Here is a 24,162-nt window from a genome sequence, read left to right as displayed (position 1 = left end):
CAAAATGTGAGTGATTCATTTGAAAAATAGGAGTCACGGCACATTTCCCATAGATGACTGTGCATAGTATCTGGAAAAAAGAGGAGTTTTATTTCCCTATATGATATAATGTATTATTAAAAAAAAAAAGAGTTACTCCTTTGTGTAGTTTGCAGGGCCGATATATGTGCCACTGCTTTTCTCACATTATCAGAATGTATTGAGTATTATATTCATAAGCCTACACAATAGGTATTATCTCATTGTTTCATAAAACAAAAAAAAAGAACACAAAATTAAAAATTTATTTACAAAATAATTTTGTATGCATATAAATGGTTGTTTTAACATGAATATCAATCACCATATTATCAGATTGGAGAGCCTTATATTACAATGATCTGAAAATTAACAGTATTGATAAGCAAAATATTAATTTTGAAAGACAACACAAGGCTCAAGCCCCCAAAAATCACAAACTGCAAGTATGGTTTATCCCTTCTTAAATATGTATTATTTAGTACTTTGTGATACTGTGATACATATCACAGTACTTTGTGATACATATTATTAACTTGTAAACAAAGATAAATATCATATCAATTTCTTTCTTCAGTTACAACAGTTCTTTTAACGAAGTCTAGCTTTCTTATTTGGCAAATGGTATTAGCTCACAGTCAAAGGGTAGGTCTGGGTTGAAAATATTTATATCTACATAGAGACGAATTCACTGAGCAAAATGCTGAAAATTTCATCAAAATCAGAAAACAAATAATGAAGTTATTGAAGTTTAAAGTTTAGCAATATTTTGTGAAAACAGTCATCATGAATATTCATTAGGTGGGCTGATGATGTCACAACCCCACTTTCCGTTTTCGTATGTTATTACATAAAATCATAATTTTTCATTATTTCATACTTGTGTGAATAATATGTCTCCCATATAATGAAATAAGTTGCAGCAATAAATATCTAATGCACTAAATCAGTTGTCAATCCAATTTTTCTAGTTTTTGAAGGAAAAAAATTGAATGAACCTAATTTCATATAATAAAATACAAAAGAACAAGTGGAGATGTGACATCAGCCCACCTAATGAATATTCATGACTACTGTGTTCACAAAATATTGCTAAACTTTAAAATTCAATAACTTTGTTATTTGCTATCGAATTTGATGAAATTTTTCGGCATTTTGCTCAGTGAATTCTATTCTATTTATTTAGCGATAAATACTTTCAGCCGGGACCATTCCTTTAATGTCCTTTGACATGAAAATGCACTTTATTTGCAACCATCAAAATTCACATAATTAGCTTCTAAAAAAGATCAGGTGTGTACTCAAAACTATTGGGAATAGATTCTTCCCTCTCTTTTGAATGATTCAATTGACCAAGATTAGATGATGTGTTTTCAAGACTTGTTTCGGGTGAGAAGAGGTTTGGGGTACCAGATGACAAAGGGCTTTCAAAAGAACTCTCTCTGGCGGTGGTCTTCTTACTTGTCATGGGTGTGCTGGACATTTTCCAGGAGCGTGCTCTCTGCAGGAAGAGTTGTCGAAGAGGTGTGGCTTTTTGTCTGCTGTGGAACACTTTCGGAAAGTTTCCAGTGGTTGGGATCGGAGAGGGCCGAGAAGAAATAATCGGATCGTCCGTGATCTGGAAGAAAAGACATGGAGTGCCTTGATCTGGTATTTGCTGATCGTTAGAGGAGTCATCTGTAGCTGTTCCCTGTTGGTTTCCATCACTCGGTTTGTTCAGTTTCTTTCTGCTATGATGAAATCTGTTTCTTAAGTGAGGTGTAGTGCTGTGGAGGATGGGCACCATATTCTCAGTATCATCAGCACATAGTCCATGAATATTTAGGGATCTAGGCTGCTGTGATGGAAGGAACTTTGATGGCTTTGGCAGTAAGATGGGGGATTGTGATTGGGAGAAGAGAAGTGGACTTTGGCTGTAATCACAAGATGATTGTTCACTTTGCAAGGAGGAATGTGAAGGTGCTCTACTTTCACAAATACATTCATCAAGCTTCCTTCTTCTGGATTTCTGAGGTGATGGTTGTTGCTTTTGCTTGGAAGAATCTGAAAGAACAGTGCCATCATCACAATAACAGTCAGTCCCATGATTCCTATTCCTTTTGTTGAAATCTTCATTATCTTCTTTAATCGACTGTGACTCTCTCTGCTCTTCCTTTTCATTTCCTTCATTTGTATTGCACTTGATATCATGCACTGGATTTACTATAATTTCAGAATCTTTTGCATAACATACATCAGTTTCAGTATGGTATTTGACCAAGCCACTTGTTTGGGCTGTAGCATTTCCCCCTGTTTCTGTTCTCCCATTTGGTCTTCCTTCTGTTCTTCCTGCTTCACTTGACCTCTTACTCTTTAAGGCTGAAGAAGTCCCCTTATGACTGTTTATGGTGCCACTGAATAAGCCTTTTGTGTGAGCTAGGTGTTGGCTATTACTGGATCCCCTTCCCCTTGACTGTGGTTGTTCGTCCTCTATGTCATACAAGAACTGATCCAGGGCTTCTGAGAAGGGCAGATCATCTAGAAATTCTTGGCTCATACACGTCCTGGAAGGGTCTACCTCATGAAAGCTACTGCCTTTATCATTCTCTCTGGCCTCTGTCCTGCAACAGTCTTCTACTTTGAGAGCATTGGTGTCCAAGTTAGGTGATCCTCTCAGATTTATACTAGAATTCTCAATGGATTCCCTGTACGACCATCTATCAAGACTATTTTCCTCTAGCCACTTGTTCATGAACTCTTCACATTCTTGAATGATAGATGAATCGTTGATTCCTACAACATCCAGCTCAAGTCCAATTTCTCGTGAAGCAACTGGGTGGAATGTATCCTTGCTTCTACCATTGTCTTTATTGGTATTTGCAAGGACATCCTGCTGACATTCTTCAAGATTGTGTGTGACAAACTCATCCTCACCATTATCTGTAGTGACTGCACAACTATTCGAACCATTGACCTTATTTCTACCACCTTCTTCTAGAAGGTTGCCTTTGATGCACATGCCACACTCTGCCCGATTTGAAGTTGCAACAACTGGAATACCTTCTTTAAATGACTTAAACTTATGCAAGTTATGTTTACTAATTTCTTGATGGTCCATGTCATCACTAGTGTATATTGGCGGCGTATATTCATCTTTGTGTATTTCCCTTGGGAAATCTTCTTGATATTTTGTGCTACTACTATCGGTCTGATACAAGTTTCTCTGATAATGAGAACTATTTAACAGTCTACTACTAATTTTTTCCTCTGTGGTAGACATGCTCTTATCACAGCTTAGCCTAAAACTCGGGATACTACAGCTAAAGACTGTTTCTCCTAAATGTAAGGTTGTGTTGCTACTTGTGGTTTCATCACAAGTTGCATCTAATCGTGAGCAGGTTATTTCAAAACCCTCTACATTGACCCCTCCCTTTTCAATGGTATCTTCAGCATCATCATATTTCACTCTTTCATGTTGGTGCCGAGGATGAGATACTGGTATTACACGACAGATACCACACTCTCCACATGGAGCATGCCCTAACCTCTCGACAGTCTTTTGTAGATACTGCACAACAGTTGGAAAGTTCCACTGTTGAAAAGGGGAGGTCATCTGCACTGCTACCAAACTTTCATGATCCCTTGCCATGATATCTGCTAGAGATGGACCAGTGAAATTATTCCTCTGAGCTGGGGATGTCTTGAAACCAAAGTAGAAAGGATGCCCAACGAGTGTTTTGATGATGGAATCATGGAGGAGATCATTGGAGCTTGCATGAACTTGCAACGTATGCTCCAAGTAGCTGCAAAAGATGTAAACAAACTATATGACAATCTTGGCAAAGAATTGTAAACCAGCTTGACCATTGGTCTATACATACATTTATAGATCAAGTACTACTGCCTGGATGAATCAATCTCATCAAGCGATAACGAGTCACTAATGAATTGGTAATAAATCACACCTATACACCTATTCATGGAGTAGTCAGTGCACAATTCAAATATCCAATAGCTTGATTTTTATTACAATAGCAGTCTAAAACAATACTATGTAAATACCTTGCATGACTAAATAAACCATATAAAGAGACAAATCTTGAGCTGAAAGCAGGCAAACTTGCATGGAAGAAAAATGTTAGCAATTCAGAATTTTCAAAAATGTCAAATGCTTTTCCCTCTCATTTTCTAGTTCTGTGTGACAAGGAAATTCTTTTTTGGAAGCAACGATAGGAATACATGAGAAATTTCAGAAAATTTGAAAAGCGTACAGTATTCAGTATCAAAGTTGAAAAAGAAAGCATATTTGTTTTTCAAACATGTAATGACTTGCAATAGTAAAAAATTGTTTTTCCACCTCAGTGTAAATAGAAGATTGGGTGAGCATGTGGTCTGTATTGAATGGCAGATGCTGCGGTTTTAGATTCTTGGCAAGCCATTATAACTAAATCACTGATAAACACATTTTAATAATAATGCAAAACAGACTGGTTTACTTAAATCTACCCTTTTATCTCAGCTTGTTCTTAACCAAGACTTTTAGTTTACACCCCCTAATCATACTTACAATTTCGACCATCAAATAGATGCAATATTTTCTTCAAAGAGGGTATAATCCCTTATCTTTACATCTCCTGCATACTGTATAATATTTCACATTTCAGGCATTACACCAGATAGTGGCAAGGCATAAAGATAATTTTTTTCTCATCTGAAATAGCAGGGGTTATATACATCTAGAGAATATAGTGTGTAACAACAAAAAGTTTATACTTCGAAACAGTCCTGGGACTTGAAAAAATAAACAATATGGTGATATTTTTTTTTACATATATTCTTGGGTTTAAGCCACATCTATCAAATTAAAAAAAATTGACAGAATGTTACATTTAAGTGAACATTGTCTATTTTTGGTAAGCTCACAGAAATCAGTGTGTGAAGAAATGCTCATTTTCATGTTGTGTCAAGGAAAAAAGGCACAAAAAAAAATGCTCACAAGGTGAAATAATCCCTTTAACATTATCGGGCCATGCCCGGGGTACTGTGTGCATTTGTTCGAAAGAAGGTATAAAGACAAGGCCACCCCAACCATAAGTTGATTTGAATAAAAATAAAAAAATCCAACAAGCATAATACTGAAAGTTCATCAAAATCAGATGTAAAATAAGAAAGATATGACATTTTTTGCTTAATTTCATAAAACAGTTATATGCACATCCTAGTTGGTATGTAAATGAGGAGACTGATGACGTCATCCACTCACTGTTTTTTTTTGTAATTTAGTATGTGAAATATTCAAATTTTTCCCTCATTGTCAAGTGAAACAATGATTAATTCCTCCATGAAATTGTGGAACTAGCATTGTTTAATACTACATGGTTCGGTCAAGTTGGTCCTTATTGTCAAATTTGTAAAAAATGAAATATTGTATAATTTAAACAATAAAAAGCAAAAGAAATAGTGAGCGAAGGACATCATCGACTGTCTCATTTACATGTCACTGGATTGTGCATATCACTGTTTTAAGAAAAATAGGCGAAATTTTAAAATGTCATAACTTTCTTATTTTACATCCGATTTGATAATTTTTTTAGTGTTACGCTAGTTTGGTTTTTCTCTGTTTATTCAATTCAACATTTTTCTGGGTTGGACTTGACCTTTGATACCAGGAATGGGAATCTCCACTAGGCCCATCTCCACACTTTTCCCAAGCTTGACAATGATTAACAGAAGGAAAATCAAGCCCAAGCCATTTCAGGAGAATCACAACTCTGTGTAAAGCAGATATTTTCAGGATTGCCTCGGTGTGTGTTTATGGGGGGGGGGGGGGGTTGCATTGGTGCTCTATGAAGTGTTTTGGGCAAGGAAATAAGTTCAAAAGGTAAAATATATCTTCAAATCAATCTCCCTAGCTAAAGTCCATGTGTTCTTCATAACTGTCATTGACATTTATTCACATAGTATTGCCGAGTTCTGTGCAAATCATTTTTCAAAAACTTTTTCAAAAGTAGTGCTCATTCAAGTGGTAAGATTTCGCGATAGTTCTATCATCATTTGCTTATAGAGATCTGTACCAATGTTTTAACGTGGAAAATGCTTCAGGATATCAAAAATAGATAATTTTACAGGATTATTTTGAGTGTAAACTTTTTTGGATACACACTGTATAGCCACACAATCCAGACCTCTCCTTTTTTTTTTACTCTTCTGAGTTCTCCCTTTTCTATCTTTCTTCAGTTTACCCCTCCTCTTTTTCCGCTTTTTCACAAGTTGAAAAATAATGGAGGGGGGGGGGGGGGTAGTCGCCCATTCATTTCCTCTAATGGCTCATCTTGCTCTACATCAAGCCAACACAAAAAATATATGGTACATGTACCTTTAATAGTTCCACTTACACAAATCTTATTTGTTCTACATGTATATGTTGTACTATGGCACTGAGACACTTAAATTTTTGTTACCTTGCTAATATTGTAGCATTAACCCCAATAAAAGGATCCAGGCATGATCCAAACACAGTCACCTCTCTAGAGTCAGACTGACTGGTTACTCTTAAAGTCAAACGATAACGTTGGTAAATCTGATCACTCCCATACAGTTTTCCACACCTCTGACACTGCAACCTATAGATCAGAATAAACAATATGACAGCTAGAATGCAATTTACAAGAAAACAACATAGTCACTTTAAGTAATATTCTGCATCTTTGTAATACAGAGCTGACTTTACCAGACGGGGAGTATTCAATGTATTGCCATTGCTTCAGGTTAGTTGTAAAGCAAGTTTAGACTATTTGGGACCTGTATTTTACCAATTCATCTTTTTTCCAAACAATCTTTTTTTCATCTGCCAACTCATTTGTATTGAATCAAAAGCTTGTTGGGAAATGAATAGACCAACCTCAAAGAGTTTCAACTGAGAAAGTAAGACCTGTACATACTGCATCCTTTCTTTGATGTGCACTATGGAGGTATAGATTACAACAAAAAAATCAAAATGCAGAAAAATGAGAAAGCATTACCGATAAGTTTGACAAAAATCCATCAAAGAAAGTTTTATCACATCACTTTCGAGCGGCTATCCCATATGTCATGTAAATACATATCCATTTGATTGGAAACATTCCTCTTTAAGCTGTATGATGATTACACACATTAAGTTATCACTTAAACAATAAACATTCTGGAGTTCACTACAGTGCCATCAAGGACATCAGTTTTTATTTCAAGGCTGACTAGATAGAAACTGAAAATAACTGAATGAATCCAACAGTGAGAGATAGACTTACTGATTTGAATCACTAAGAAGGTGAAGTTTGGTGTAACAGGTAACGCATGCTGGGTATATCATCTGACCAGGAAGAACATCAATAACAGTGGCTAGGATAAGATGTTTACCAGCAGCCATGTTATCATATCTTATGATCCATTAATTGATGCAGCTGAATTGAGTCTGATGATTCATTGCAAGGCTGAATCCTGGCTTTCTGTCCTAAATGTTGTGCCTGAAAGTAATAGAAAACACCAGGAGTGAATCAAGGAATAATGTTCCAGACTTCCAAGGAAAGTGTAAAGCAGTATTCGTTTCTCCTTACTCCTCTCATCATTGGTCTGCCTGAACCTGATCAAATTATGATTTTTTTTTATCCAATTGGGCAAAAACATCTGAGCTGCAGAATGTCTAAGGGGGTGTTGTAAGAGAATTTTGCAATCCAGTGTACATATTCTGTTGCAAGTTTACAAATGACAGATTAATTTTGATTGCAGCAAAGCAAATTACACTGCTTGTTTCAAAAATCAGATCAGCAATCAATCACAAATTTACAATTAATTTCAAAACTTATGATTGATTCTGGGACCAAAAATAGACTTGCAATTGTTGCAAGTTGAGATTGAAACACCTCATAAGTCAGCTATGTAGTATACCCAACGTAAAATCTTATGCAATATATGTAAATGGTGTACATATAGCTGCCCTCTTGCATGGAAAAGAAGTGGGCGACCATGCTAGTCTCGATAATAAACTAGACTCTTCCTCATCGATGTTTATTCCTTTTTTTTCTCTTTTAATGCATGGGATAAAACCTGTAGCGCAGAGCTGCTGACATCATAATGAATTGAACTTAATTTCAAATAATGATGAGATTAATTACTTTTACCATTATTATTTTCATTGTGTATATTTGTTTACGAAATGTAATGCAGTAAAACAAAAAATATAGAGTTTTGTATAGGATTGTAGGCTCAAAATGTTTTCTTTTGACACCAAAATATTGAAGATTTATATAATATATAAAGCTTCTAAACATTTAGACAAAGAGGGACAAATGGAAAAATAGCATTTTTGCCCTTTTGCCCTCACAGCAACAGAAAGACAAACCTATTATTCTATCACAGCAATTCTGACTATTACTACAAGGCTTAGATGCAGTTCCAAGTTTCATATCTTGAGTGGATCTTAGAACATTGCGGAACAAGAAGAAATGAAATAGCAGACTCCTCTACACAAAAAGTTTATTTAAAATCTAAGGACAAGAAACTACAGTCTACAGTCACTCCATAGTTCTGCATAAGGGTCCTTGGCCTATGGTCTATTACGATTAGGGATTCATCAAGCAGGTTCCTCTGACAGATGTTTTGAGGTTGAAACAGTCAGACATCACGTATCTTCTCACCTACATTTTGCCTCTTTCCATCCAGATAGATCTTGATAGATTGCTTCTTATCGGTCAACTTTCCAATCCAGACCACAACCGTTTTGAATATCGGGCATTCCTACATGTAGCAGCTCTCAGAGCATGGACTCTTACTTTCCAAAATATCCAGGATACGCTAAGATGAGAAAATATGACCTTCCCGGTCTACACAGCATTATCTAGGAACCACTTCCTTACTCCACTTTTAGGAAAGTGATCAAGTACAACAAGATCTACCTCGCTGTGTCAGTCATCTTGTCGCATAAGGCATCCGTGCAATGTCATCTCTCAAGTTCTGGATATATCATATCCTAGCCTCCACCAATCTGCGCGGGAGAGTAGGCACAGTGTCCATAGAAACAGTAAGAATTGATTTTACAAGAAAAAAAAAGCAACAAAAAGTAAAAATTTAGTAGAATTAATCAAAATTGTATTGACCAGACCCAAACCCCGCTGAAAAACCAAGAAATCCGATAGGAAACGGCTTTAGAACAAATATCCGTCGTCAATCGTCAAATGTGCCGGAGCTCGCAAAGTAGTGAGATGATCATTTAGCATTGATTTGGAAGAGTCAAAATACTTCGCCACTGCGACAAGAATAGGCCGTAAACTTAGTGTATCGCGGGTGGTCGGTTTCAAAAGATAAAAGGTGCAAATTTATGTAAAATCATTGTATTCGTTGTTCGTCGATATATACGCGGATTGAATCGGAGTCGCGGTGCGAAACATGGGAATCTGATCTGCTTAATTTTCTGCACATATGAGACTAAAACTGGGTAAAATTGATGAATATTTTCGCAGATATGATGCTTAGAAGATTAGGTGGTCGATAAGGGGTACATGAAGTTCCAACCATATTGGTGTGTGAATTGTATTGAAAACAAAATGATACCCTGCCTTGGCAAGTATTCCCTGAATTGAACCCCTATGTACAGCAATATATTATATGTCACGAACGTAGGTTTAACCTTTACCTACATCATTGGTTTTAGTACGCCCCCACCTCCCACACCTCACGCAAATCGGACTCTAACACAAGTCTTGACTGTTGGGGAAAAAAGTACATCCTTTATAAAACGTATTAGTCTTTTTACCATCGCAAATTTGACCTTAAACACGTAGCTTTCCCTGGAAATACATAATGTAGATACCCTTTTTTCATTATTTTAGTGTTTTGATACCATTAATGCCTTATTACGTTATCTATGTAACGTGCCCTATCTTGAAAAAGACATCTTTTATCCAAAGAACACTCACTACCCTGTCATTCGAATATTGCCAGAGCCCAATTACTTTCATCCACGTATCATAACTCGATGTCGTCTCTACACATCAGGGAAAGTCTTCCACCTATACCACCCCTCTATGACTTGACTCTAATGATGAGACAGTCAAGATTACTGTCTTTGTTGGATCTTGGCTTAGACGTCATCTCTGCCAGGAGTTCATACACAGAGTCCAGGAGTGTCTCAAAGACACTGACCACCCGGAGTACCTGTATGCAGTTGATGATTCACACAGATTTTACAGTGCTATGTTATTATCTCATCAATCTGTGCCAGCCGCACAGAAATATTGTTAGCCTAACAGAGCATAACATGCTGGCTACCTCAGGCGAGAGTTCATATAGATCTAGGCTCCACTCCAATTCACCACCGCTACCCTCGGCCTCCCCTCGTGAATTCTATTTAGGGCCTACATGTACACTGTAGCCTTTCTAGCTATGAGCAGGGCTCAAAGTTGCAATTGGGATGACTCGATTAATGCTTACCAAATACCATACCGTAAAGCTATCAATATACTCATTCTATGAACAAGGTTATGATATAACCTAACCCAAGGAACTCTGACCCGCTTTGTGGGCCGGAGCTCCCTGGCCTGGTTTAGATATAATCCAATCACACATATTGCGAGGTTACACGCACCATAGACTGCATTTGGCAGTTGATTTCTAACTAGTGGGTCGAACGTGCTGCGATCCCACTTCTGGTTCCACAACACACGACTTCTATGGCTTGATTTTTCTGTGCGCCGCCGCATGTAATGACCCTTGGCCTTGAGTGGATATAACCTTTTTCTCTGTTGCTACTCCCTGTGTAGTGAAATATGGCAATATTTGGCTTATTTTCTCTTTTCTTTGGGACAAATGCTTGATTTTATGTCACTGTTAGTTTCGATTACTCATCATATGATTTGGCTTTTTAAGTCAATTTGATTCTTTAAATTTATTCTTAATTAAAAATAGAGATTGAAAAATGACAATTGTCTTGCCACATTACTTTCCACCAATAGAGGGCGCACACAAAAATATGCCCAAAATTCAAGTTTTCGAGTGTTCTGGTGAATATAAAAACTACTCCCAAGTTACTCGTGAAAAAGGCTAATCGGGATTGCTGACTCAAGAGTCATAAAGTATACATTACCTGAATTTCGCTAAGCTGCACTACCATGCCTTGTTGATTTTCAATGGATGATGCGAGAAATTCAGCTAGCTCTCAATGGACAAGACTCTCGCACTTGGGACAATTTTTGCGTTGACATGACATTGCGCAGCAACTTAACTCTTGCATCATTACACTCCCCTAGTCATAATGGATCATTCTAAAGGATACCATATCACACGCACAGTAGCGGACCGTGACCCGGACGAGACAAAGCATTGGGGGGGGCACTGCATTGTCTGTGAACAATGCTGTGCCCCCCCCAATGCTTTGTCTCCTCCGGATCACGGTCCGCCACTGCACACGCAGTCGCACACATTAATTTTCAATGTTTTATTACTTTATCTTCCTTTTTGACTCCAGCGCATCCAGTTGTCAAAACCAATTGACGGAGCAAAAAAGGAGGATAAAAACTAGAACTTTTTCTTTCTTCTTGGGTCCGTATATGGGTTTTGGCCACGCGATAACACGCGCTGGAGTCATAAAGATAAATATTAAGCTTGTTGAAATTGTACAGGATAGATAGCTAACTGTCTAAAAGTGGCAGAGTGGTTTTGAAGAGAAGGGTAAAGAGGGGTTGATGGAATATACAGGGTAATTACCGTGCGTAACTTAGTTGGAAACGTGGAGTAAAAAAGGAGGATAAAGATATAGACAGTGTGAATTGATTGATTAAAGTGCCAGAGTGGTTTTGAAGAAAAGGGAAAAGACGGGTTGATGGAATATACAGGTTAATTAGTTTTACCGTGCGTAATTTAGTTGGAAAAGTGGAGTAAAAAAGGAGGATAAAGATATATACAGTTTGAATTGATTTGTTTTATCGCTGACTAAATAAAATGTAAGATTGATAAATGACAGGGTTACTTCATAATTAGATTTTTTCCTTTGTAACATTTAAGATGTTAAAAATTTGTGACACTGACTAAATAAATAGGCCAATCATTTTATTCATATTTTGTCAGTTAAGTCAGTCAGTCATGAGAGGCCTGACTTGGCTGACAAAATAAGACAGAACATTGAATTCTGAAGATCATTAAACTGATGTCGACCACTGACAAATAAATTTAGGACAATTTTTATTTTATCAACTTTCAGAAGACAGATGTAAATTCTGCTTTGTCAATCAACAGGTGTGCATGAGAAATTAAAGGTAAATGCTAGTTTTGGTAACGATATCAAAATGAGTTCGTACAGAATCCAATGAAATGACCACCAAAGTGTCTGTTTGTATAAATAAAACGCATGTGCCAAAGAATTCTGGAAGAAATTGTGTAATTGCTGAGAAATCAGCAAATAAGCACAGGAATCGGGTAGGGCGTCGGGCCCGACGCCCTACAATAATTATACATTGTCCCACGTGCGCTTATCTATGTTGGGGATCTTCGGTGTGAACATTTTTCAGCGTAGATTTCAAGATTTCACAAAGTTCAGTTAATGTAACTGTACCAGATCTAGATCCTCGATGATATACTGACAATTAAGCCTTGTTTTACAGACTTTCTTATGAAATCAGTGTTTACTGCAACTACTGGAATTTCTCTTTAACAAGCATGCATGTGGCATGAGCACATAACGAGCCATGAAATTTTACATGTCTATTGAATTAGGCATTCCTGCACACTTCTAATATACTAGTATCATGTAGATATCATTTTGGGGAAAATAATTAGTTTGTGAAAGCTGTGCATCGAGCTGTAGGGATTACATTATTGACATTCATTTAGTTTGTTGAATGTTGGAGTTCAAGAATGATTTGACAAGGTGTGAGGCATTTTCCTCATATACACAAATTTTATTTTTTAGCTAGTTATCCCGTCAGTGATAACAACGTTCTATAACAACGTTCTATAACAACGTTCTATAAAAAAAGAGCGGAATCAAACAAACCAGTTTCTATTGTTTTTCTTTATTTTACTTTTAGTCCAAGCCAACACTCGAAAAGCGTAAAAGAAAATGAGAGAGATTTGAGGGAGAGATGGGATAAGAAAGTATAGTCTCATGAGCACGCAATAGAAGATTTTGATCATGAGCCAACTCGAGCGCGGATGGAACTTCAGACCCAGTGTTGAGACTACAGGCATTGGAAGAAATTTTGCACCCCAGATCTTTTTTTGTCTCCGTATTCAGAAAGCACGATAATGCCATGAAAAATAAATTTCAACTGTATGGAAATTCGTTTTTTTTGGTCACAAAAGTGATATTTTAATGATTTTGTGTGTGTGCTGTGTACAGCATTACCATTGGCATAGCATTGTCCTATTCCCCACAGATTGCCCACAGACAGGCAGGATGGCTTGTAGGATGGGGGGTAGGGTGTCCGGACACTTTATATTTTGAAGCCTTCTTTTTTGTCTTTTTTTGTCTTTTGTCTAGAGTTTTTTTAACGTTATTTAAATTTTTGTTTAATTCTCCTCATACACAGACGGCTCGCTAGCGTGCCGCCGCCATTAGGGGAGTTACAATGCAAAATCAATGAACAAGGTTATAATTATTTATAACCTTGTTCTCAGTTATATCTCCATGTGTGGCAAAATAAGGGTGGCAATGTTTGGCTTATTTTCTCTTTTTCTTTGGGGCAAATGCTTATTTTTTTTACACTGACAGTTTTCATTACACCTATTATTCATACATCTTGGCTCTTATTTAAATTTGATTCTTGAAATCATTTTTTTCTTAATGAAAAATAAAGATCAAAAAATGAAAATTTTCTTGCCATATTACTTTCCACCAATAGAGGGCGTACACAAAAATATGCCCCAAATTCAAGTTTTTGAGCGTTCTGGTGAATACAAAAATTATTCCCAAGTTACTAATGAAAAATAAATTGCAACTGTATGGAAATTAGTAATTTTGGTCACAAAAGTGATATTTTAATGATTTTTTAAAGTGTGTCCTCTGTACAACATTGGCATACCATAGTCCTACCTGTAGATTCCCCACAGGCAGGGTGGTAGCAGTGAACAAGTGTCTCCTACCATGTATAGGCTACCCCCGTTTCGATCGGCCATTTTGTTACAAAAGGAGAGAACTTTTCGTGTTTTGAGGTTCCAGTCTGTGCCCAGATGTCAGGAAAACTGCCACTCGTTAGACCTTCATCCATACAATCATGGTAAGTGCATAATTTCTCTTTTCACAATTCATTTGGAGAAATATTTAGACCATAAATCACGCTAGTCCCAAATTTATTCCTTCTGTAGTAACATGTGGTAAACATGCATGGGGCAAAGGAAAAGATTTCCCAGTTGATTATGACACACTGAAATTGATTAAGAAGAAGCACAGAGCATGGGAAAGATATATTAGAGACAAAACTGTAAAAAAGAAGAAAACTGATAACACAATCAGAAATAAAGTGAAGACGGCAACAAGACATTGTCAAAAACGATATGAGTCAAACATTGCCAAGGAAGTAAAATCTAATCCTAAGAAATTCTGGCAGTATGCAAAATACAAGACAAAAGTAAAGAGTGGAATACCACCACTCTACCAGGATGGAACTGGAAGTAGTAAAGCATTGACAGAATCAGATGTAGGGAAATCAAATGCACTATTGAAACATTTTTCTAGTGTCTTTACTAAAGATCCTGATGGACCACTCCCATCTGTTAAACGTCATGACGTTCACATACTAGACACAATTGTAATTACTGAAGAGTGTGTATTTAAGAAACTAGAGAGTTTGAATACATCCAAATCACCAGGGCCAGATGGGTTGCATCCCCGTGTCTTGCGTGAACTGGCACCTGTTCTTGCAAAACCATTGAGTATTATTTACTCAAACTCTCTTGCATCAGGCGTAGTACCAAATGTGTGGAAAAAGGCCAACGTCAGTGTCGTATTCAAAAAGGGTGATCGTAAACTCCCTTCTAACTACAGACCAATAAGCCCGGGGGGGGGGGGCCACTTCCATTCACGAGTGGATACCATGCGCGACCATGGGGTCTCGAAAAGCACCCTAAATACGTAATTTCCATATTCTGAAAATGCACCCCTTAACAAGTATTGGCGTGTGAAACACTACCCTTAACAAGTATTGGAAACAAAACGATACTCTTAGCAAATATTCCCTGAAATAAACCCCTAAACAAGTACAGGAATGTTTTATTGTTACGGGTCCTTCGGTCGTCGGCTTTACCTTATTTGGTTTAGTACGACCTCACCTTCTACACCTCGCGCAAATAGGACTCTAAACACGTAGTATAGGGGCAAAAGGACATCCTTTATAAAATATTTTAATTTTGTTTTATCATCCCCGCATATTCGACCCTAAACACGTAATTTTCCTAGCGAAATAGATACCCTTTTTTCATTATTTTTGTGTTTTTGACACCCTTATCACGTTACGTACGTAACGTGCCCTATCGTGAAAAGGACATCCTTTTTACGTGTTTTTTTGGTCGCGCATGGTATCCACTCGTCAATGTAAGTGGCCCCCCCGGGCCAATAAGTCTAACATGTATTGTATGTAAAATCATGGAGTCTATCCTGAGGGATGAAATATATGAGCATGTGAAGAGCAACAATCTTCTCAGTTCAAAACAATTTGGATTTGTATCAGGACGATCAACAATGTTGCAATTACTCAATGTGTTAGATGATTGGACAAATATGTTGGAGGTTGGTGGTGCAGTTGATGTCATCTACCTAGATTTCATGAAAGCCTTTGATAAAGTCCCACACCAAAGACTTTTAGCCAAAGTTGAGGGATTTGGCATATCTAAGCTAATATGCGAGTGGGCTAGGTCATTTCTTGTTGGTCGACAGCACCGTGTTTGTGTGAATGGTGTGTTCTCTGGGCAAGGGAGTGTCCTCGGAACCTGCTGTTTGTAATGTACTTTAATGATCTACCAGATCAGATATTGTCAAGTACTGTTCATTTATTCGCAGATGACACCAAGTTATACAAGCATGTAAAAAATGACAGAGATGCTGAGTTATTACAAGCGGACTTAGATCATCTAGTTTCATGGTCAGACAAGTGGCTATTAAAGTTCCATCCGGATAAATGTTGTGTACTTACAATAGGTAAAAGAAATGATTCCAATGACTATACAATGACACATGATAATGCCTCACATAATCTATCACAAGTTGAAACTAGTAAAGATTTAGGAGTGATTGTTGACACAAAGCTTAGTTTTGACTAGACAGGAATAACCGTCGTTTCTGGGGATTTATTCAACAATTTCTGACATTTTACTGTAATCCCCATTCACCGACGGTAAAGTGTCCGTGTGGGCTCCCATTTGTTATAACCCCAGCACCTTTGTCCGACCAGAGTCCAAAGTTTGAGGTTCTTTTACACATCGAGGTTACAATCTAAGGATATTTAAACATTCTTAATATTTAAATATTCAATTTTACAAAAATTTAAACGATATAGATGAAAATGCATGAAAATTATACTTTACCGATGTTTAGTTGGGTACGATGCAGGAAAACAGGTCAAAATGGCAGCCAAACTATGAAAACGAACGCGGAGAGGGCATCAACAATGTACGAATGTGATATCGATATTGCATTCTACCAGCACACCTACAAGGCAATAATACGATACACTCACGAAGACAAACGATAATAGTTATAATCGCGATATATCGAGACATTAACGATAATGACGTCATTCAAGATGGCAACTTGCAAGATAAACCGTCAGGTCAGGAGAAAATGGCTTAGATGACAGATTTCTCAATCATCCAGTGGATTTTTTTTATCAATAAATCCGGTCCAAGGTATGCAATTACTTAAATTATTTGTATTTCCCTGAATTTCATAATTAAATTTCGCTCAAAAAACAGTTTTAGATCGCGATCTATAAAACGCTAGTTCACTATACGTTGTCTGTAGCCACGGACCCCCAACCACTTCAGTCTATGTATGGTGAGTGGAGCCAACGCAGTTCAGCGGAACAACCAAAATACAGAGACTGAAGCTTTTGGTGTAAGTTTTGACCAGCACTTTCAGTCAAAGATAAATAAAGCCAATAGGCTAATGAATCTTATTAGGTCTAGGAGAACATTTGTTTATCTTCACAAGGAGAACTTCTTGCTCCTATACAAAGCATTGATTAGACCTCATTTGGAGTATGCTCATGCAGTATGGAGTCCATACTTAAAAAAACATATTCAAGCAATAGAAAATGTACAAAGAAGGGCCACTAAGTTGGTACCTGAGCCTGAGGTTAAGAACCTCCCATATGAACAAAGATTGATTCAACTAAAACTTCCTACATTTATAGCTTATCGCCGTGCGCGAGGAGACATGATCGAAACATACAAGTTATTTCACAGGTATGACCAGGAAGTAGTGCCAGATTTGGGACAGGTGCAGGGGCCTACCAGGGGTCATGATAAAAAATTCCGAGGTCAGTAACTGAGAAACGTAAGAATTCCTTTTACACAATGAGGAAACCTTGGAATAGCCTTAGTAATGAATTAGTGAATGCACCCAGTGTCCACAGCTTCGAGAATGGATTGGATAACTCCGATAAGTATTGGACTTGGAGATGTGAACCTGTGAAGTTCAAGTTTGATGCTGACCCACCACCAGGACATGACCCGGCCAACCTAAAAAGGAGACAGAATTTGGAACTGAATATAGAGTCTTAGACTGCGTTCAGAAGCATCCATAGGTATCCATAGGAGTATGGTCAAATAGGCTACACGGTAAGCCCTTGGCTTAATTTAGCGCGAGCTCCCTGCCTGGCCTGGGGCTGGGTTAGATCACTTGTTCACTGCTACCATCTGGCCTGTGGAGAATCTACAGCGTAGGACTATGGTATGCCAATGCTGTATAGAGCACACACTTTAAAAAATCATTAAAATATCACTTTTGTGACCCAAATTACTAATTTCCATACAGTTGCTATTTATTTTTCATTAGTAACGTGGGAATAATTTTTGTATTCACCAGGGGCCCGTTTCTCAACACCGTCATAAGTCTAACTTCTTGACTAAATCGGAGATGGTGAGCTACTTGTCCGCTAACCGTTTCACGAAGCCCTCTTTACCAAGATCGGGTACAACAACCTCACTAAATATTTATGACACCTCCGAACCTGTCATAACTTCTTTCTTAATGACGTAGTGGCATCACGTGGGTAGACTATGACATGCAAAAGTGCCGAGAAATTTGAAAATTATAATCTTACGTAATCAATCATAGAGGTTGAAATTACATCCCAAAATAAGTTGGATATGCATTCAATGATCATTGTAATACAAAGTAACTATGAAAACTGTTGGTAAAACGCCACAAAACCATTTATTTTGAAATAGTAAAATAATATAATCGATAAAAATTCTACCACGTCAGGCCATCCATAACTGGACTTGTATTTGTTGTTTTCAGACCCATTGACATTTGGATAAATTCTAATCTCTAATTTATGCATAGAATTTGTCAAATCGTAAGATCGGTATCAAGGATTTATAAAAAAAAATGTTAAACTATATTTCGATGATGTTTGGAATCGTAAAACATTGTATAATTATCATAATTTTACGAATAAAACCGTTTTGGTTTACTTTCGTAAACTATCAAATTTGGATATCCCGGGGGTACCCATCTCAACGTAAACATGTGATTTTTTAGTCATGAAATAAATTATTCATAATTCCATTTTTCAGCAATTGAATGCCCCAGTCTTCATGGTATAAGTATGTATGATGCATAATTTACCTGTGCTGTTATTTTTAAAAGATGTAATTCCCAATTCATCACAATATTTGCAATTTCGTCATAATCTTTCTTTTTGAAAATTATGCTATTATGTGACTAAGGCTACGTCTCGTCTGCTCTTTTTACCGATAGTATCGATATCAAGGTATTTTAGTTAGGAAGCCTTTCGTGAAACAGGTTTAGTAAGATTAGAACTAACTCCGTGGTTTGTGGATAAAGATATGACTAACTTGTCCAGGTGTTGAGAAACGGGCCCCAGAGCGCTAAAAAACTTGAATTTTGGCCATATTTTTGTGTACGCCCTCTATTGGTGGAAAGTAATATGGCAAGAAAATTTTCATTTTTTGATCTCTATTTTTAATTAAGAAAAAATGATATAAAGAATCAAATTTAAATAAGAGCCAAGCAGTATGAATTAACAGATCTAATGGAAACTTTCAGTGTAAAAAATCAAGCATTTGCCCCAAAGAAAAAGAGAAAATAAGCCAAACATTGCCACCCTTATTTTGTCACACATGGAGATATAACTGAGAACAAGGTTATATATGATAACCTTGTTCATTGAATGAGTGGGTTAGATTTGACTTTGAGACTGAGTCTACGTCTGAATATCATGATGTCCTAAATCAACTGTTAAGTTATCAACATCACCACTAACCTCGCAATACGTGTGAGTATTGAGTAAATTGCACATTGCATCAAGCGATGTCTGGATAACTCCTTTCTGAGATGAGATTCAGCAATTTCGTCATGTAGCTGTATATTGTGATGATCAGACCGGTGTCACCGACACCGTGTACGGCACTGTTTTCAAATCAAACGCTGCGCTTGTATGTATGAAAAGCCAAATGCGTAACAGCAGGGGGTTCTTATTTTTATTTGGCAACCAGTCAAATTTGACTATTTTCGCCATCATATTAAATTTTTAACTTTTTTTTCTTTAAAAAATAAATGAAAAAAGTAAACTTCAAAAATATATTTCTTTTTCTTCTTTTTTTTCTTTTCTATGTCCTTTTTATAGGATATATCTACATGTACTAGGATTTAAAGTCAAGTAGGTGTGTCTCTCGATCAGTTTTACACTTTTACTGAAAATATGCTATAAAGACCTACAACAAGTATGCAAGTAAAACCTAGGATGAGATGACAGAGAAAGAAATGAGGAAAACCACATGCAGCTCCAATCCTACGCCCGTACCGGAGTATGGGGATACGCAGGGGCGGAAATCTCTCATAAAAGGTAGGGGGGACATGGGGCTGGAAAATTTGACTTGTACAAGGTTTTCACCCCAAATTTAAATTTCGTAATTTCGACGAAAATGAATTTGACAAACAAAAGAAAAAAAGGGTCATCATCCCCAAATTAAAGCCAAATCGTTCTAAAATACATGTTTTATACAGGGGTGGATCCAGCCTTCGCCAATGGGGGGGGGGGGGGGTTGGAATTTTTTTCAGTCATATTTTCCCCGATCGGCCGCTCGAACATGATTTTTGTTTTGTTTCTTTGAAGTGGTAGTTCTTATAATTACTTCTTAGCTTTACTCTTATAAATCAACATAAACCTAGCTATAATATCATAATTTATATAATGCGAGCGCGAAGCGCGAGCAAACTTTTTTTTTTGGAAATGTTATGTACAGTTTCCCTAAAATTGGGACATTCTAGGCAATGCTTGTTATCCTGAAAAAGATGTCTATGCAACTATACTATGAATGCCAAGCGCGAGCGGAAATTTTTGATACACGTTTTGAACTGATCGAAAAGGGACGCCTACATACTGCTTGCAACTATCCATGAAGACTCCATATTTCAACAATCAAATAATACGAGCGTCATGCGCGAGTTGAAAATTTTTACACTTTTACCTAAAGATTGGAAATTCTATGCACTTTTTGTGACTTAAACAGAATAGGTGTATTGAAATTCAAGCCTTATTTTAAATAACCAGAACTTTGTTATTGACCATTTTCTGTAATTGGGGTATCAAATAAAAGACAAGATATTGAACTTTCTGAAAGTGTGGTTTTCTTTTTAAAATCAGATACGGCCCGCCAAGTGACTTTTTGGTATCCTTTTCAAATTGTTTTTGCTCACTCATGCGTGAATGAGAAATAATCTTAGTAATTACAGGTGAAAGAGGAGATTCTAAGCTTTAAAATGGTAGGTCATTTGTCTATTGTATTTGTGATTAAGCCTGATAAATCTCGGTTTTGTTTTTTGTGGGACGCACTGATAGCAAATCGAAGCAGGAGTTCTTTTGAGGCTTAGAACTGAAAACGGGACATTTACATTCACCTATTTAATCATGAAAAGTATGGGTTCTTGCAACAGAAATGATGCGAGCGCGAAGCGCGAGCTTAAAATTTTTATATTCCAATCTGAAAAGCGGACATTTTGAGCACGATTTTAAATAAAGAACGAGTTGTGTATCTCAATCTCGCTTGCTGAACATTACACTCTTGTTTTTTTTTTATGCATATCCGGAATTAAGGGGGGGGGGGGCAAAATGATATATTTGCCCCCAATATTTTCATTGGTGGGGCGATCGCCCCCCTGCCCCCCCCCCCAGGATCGACGCCTCTGTTGTCAAATCTGTAAAAATGAAATTTTGTATTATTCAAACAATGAAAACAAAAGAAATAGTGAGTGATGGACGTCATTGACAGTTTTGGTATATCACTGAGATGTGCGCATAAAAACTAAATTATTTTACGTCTAATTTTGATGAAATTTTCATCGTTTTGCTAGTTTGGTTTTTCTCTGTTTATTCAAATCATCAAAAGTCTAGAGACAGCTATCAGTAGACCGGGGATGCGTACGATCCCATAATTCGCCCTCATGATTTTACGCGCCAGCCGCCAGCGAGAAAAAAATCTGCTGCTGCATCTTATTTCAATCCTGTGAAATATACCCTTTTCATAAACCTATCCTCCAATTAGCCGCCTAAGAGTAATGTGAATAATTCAATAAAAATTGCGTTCATAAACTCCGAAAATAAGCCGCATTATTTTTACGAGCGACCGTCCTGAAAAAGGCGGATACATATCAATTTGTTTGCGCTCCTTTTTTGCAGTGCGTAGCGTGTTAAATTATTTCCCTATGGAGAATAATAGAAAAATACGCCTTTTTTGACGGATTTGCTAAGATATCTCCCAAACGAGTCAACAAGGTGATCTATCAAAACAGAATAGAATAGAGCAGATTCTCACCTTGAACATGATATGATTTTCATTTAATTTTAGTCAAATTAAGTTCTGTCACTTTTGAGGTTTTTGGAACCTTTCTTGATGATTTTGGAAATCCATTTGTACATGAGCCAATGGGCAATTAAGTGCAGGAAACGAAACGTTTGGTGCGACTTCACATTGTTGTAAAAAATATATACGTCACAATAGACCCTATCAAAAAAAGACATTTTGCAGAAAATGCTGTAGATTGCGAATACCTAAGAATTATTTTGATTGGATAAAAAAAACCTCTGTCACTTTTCACATTTGCAAAAGCTTTTGCAATAATTGGTCATTATAGTTTGGCGGGTTCAGCCGATGGCATTGTGTGTACATAGTACACACGCATAGCTAGGCAACGCAACGCGTGAAGAATTTTGCACGTTTTCATTATTCGTACAGCGACGACTTGAGTGTATGTTGGATAGGACCGTACCATTTTTGACCGGGGGGTGTGCCAATGAATGCAAGTGATCAAGAAGAGTTACAAAACTGAAGGGAGTGAGAAAACAAGGAAAGTGAGAGGGAAATTTATGAAAACAAGTAATGCGAGGAAAAATGATAAGAAAAGGAGAGAAAGGAGAAGAAGTGAAAACACGCAGCTGAGTGCGCTCACGATATGTAAGTTGAACACCCCTGCACCGCAATGTAGCAGCCCGCCACTATACACGTAGATCGCCAAGACAGCGGCGCGTATTAGTGACTGTGCGTTAAACGTCCCATTTCTACGCCTTATAAAAGGAGCGTTTTTTGTACACAACAAATTGATATGATCGCCATGACAACTGGACACGCCCCCTCCGATGCGGTTGTGTTGGAAAAGGGTGACCTTGTGACCGCACCATGGCAATTATCCGCATTATTTGGAAATGCGTTCATAAACTCAAAATCTTGTCCCGATGCTGCTATTATGCGGATAATAGCAGCATCAGAGTAATGCGGATAACTCTTGTCCTCCTCCAATTTTATGACCAAATTATGCTGCTATTAGCCGCCTAATTCATTTTAATGGGGTTTATGAAAGGGGTATAAGATATGCCGGGGCCGATTGCACGAAAGGCTCTTTGCAAGGACCGTCTTTCGTGTCGCCCATTTTTTTATGATGCGCCATGTGAAAGGCATTTTAAATAAATCAATCGCAAACATATTTTATTTGTCCGTTAAAATAAACAAAATGTTAATATGTGATATATCATGAAATTTTATAAAATTTGATTTTTAAAAGCAAGCTAACGAATATTATTTTTTATCATAAATTTCAGAAACACCCCGCTTATAGCGTATCATAAAAGATGGGCGACACGAAAGACGGTCCTTTGAAAGACCCTTTCGTGCAATCAGCCCCCGATCTCCATCTTTTTTTCCCTGCCTCCATACGTGCACTCATCCCTGGCCCTGCATCTTTCTTATACATGTACTAGTAATCGGGCCTACGATCGATCAATCGATCTCAGCTTATTCTGACCAGACAAGTAGGCCTACGTCGTCGGTCGCAAACGATATGTTATGTATATTGTGCATTGTGCACAGCCAGACGTAGACAGACCGCGTGAACACACCTCATTGCATTTATGTGCAGCAGACTACACGCTGTGATGCAGTCAGTTATGGGGAAGACACTGTTCATCGTAGCACTGTTGATAATGTGGACCTTGTTTTGTACTTTTGCCCAAGGTATGTTTCATTTCCATTATTAAAGCATTTGATATACGTATGTTCCCGGTGTACACTCACACTGCTGGCTAGCGACCGACGGGTTTCCATTCTCAGTCGTTCTCTGATTGGTCAATTAAGGCAGTGCAGTGTCTGTGTGTTCCGTGTGTGTATGTGTGATGCGAAGCGTGCAGTACATGTGTTCACTGGACGTGAGGGCATAGAGTAGACACCCAGTCGTTTTCTTGATTTTAACTTTACAATAACAACGATCAGGGATGGGTTTATTTTGTTGCAGTGTGTGCATGTGAAGGATATTACAGCTCTTGATCAGCTGACTCTCTTTCCAAACTTAAAAGTGTAATGATAATTGCTACATTCCAATTATTTGATTTGTTTGTTTTAGAAAGGGTCTTTTATTTTTTACTCAGTCTATCAATCCTCTCATTGATTAAAGAGAGTCTTCAC

General features: G+C 37.4%; 1 protein-coding gene across 2 annotated transcripts; it reads right to left on the bottom strand.

The window, feature by feature from the left end:
• Positions 1-1,158: 1,158 nt before the first annotated feature.
• LOC121410828 lies at positions 1,159-19,651 on the bottom strand. Of its 2 annotated transcripts, none has more exons than XM_041603145.1 (4): positions 19,473-19,651; positions 7,287-7,502; positions 6,459-6,620; positions 1,159-3,800 (listed from the first exon to the last, which is right to left on the bottom strand). In XM_041603145.1, the coding sequence occupies exons 2-4, from the start codon at positions 7,403-7,405 to the stop codon at positions 1,298-1,300; spliced, it is 2,784 nt and encodes a 927-aa protein (XP_041459079.1). In that variant the 5' UTR covers positions 7,406-7,502; positions 19,473-19,651; the 3' UTR covers positions 1,159-1,297. The 2 variants fall into 2 exon arrangements, with proteins under 2 accessions (XP_041459079.1, XP_041459087.1); XM_041603153.1 differs by lacking the exon at positions 19,473-19,651 and adding an exon at positions 16,546-16,691.
• Positions 19,652-24,162: the final 4,511 nt, after the last annotated feature.

This window comes from Lytechinus variegatus, chromosome 1 (assembly GCF_018143015.1).
Source record: "Lytechinus variegatus isolate NC3 chromosome 1, Lvar_3.0, whole genome shotgun sequence".
NCBI lineage: Eukaryota > Metazoa > Echinodermata > Echinoidea > Temnopleuroida > Toxopneustidae > Lytechinus > Lytechinus variegatus.
Note: the sequence above shows the minus strand (reverse complement) of the source record. Positions and strands in the feature narration are given on the sequence as shown.

Coding starts and splice junctions, on each gene's coding strand:
- LOC121410828 (XM_041603145.1), bottom strand. CDS start 7,405: ATGGCTGCTGGTAAACATCTTATCCTAGCCACTGTTATTGATGTTCTT. Junction 6,621..7,286: donor CTTCTTAGTGATTCAAATCA/GTAAGTCTATCT, acceptor TCTGATCTATAG/GTTGCAGTGTCAGAGGTGTG. Junction 3,801..6,458: donor AATGCTACAATATTAGCAAG/GTAACAAAAATT, acceptor CATCTTTTGCAG/CTACTTGGAGCATACGTTGC.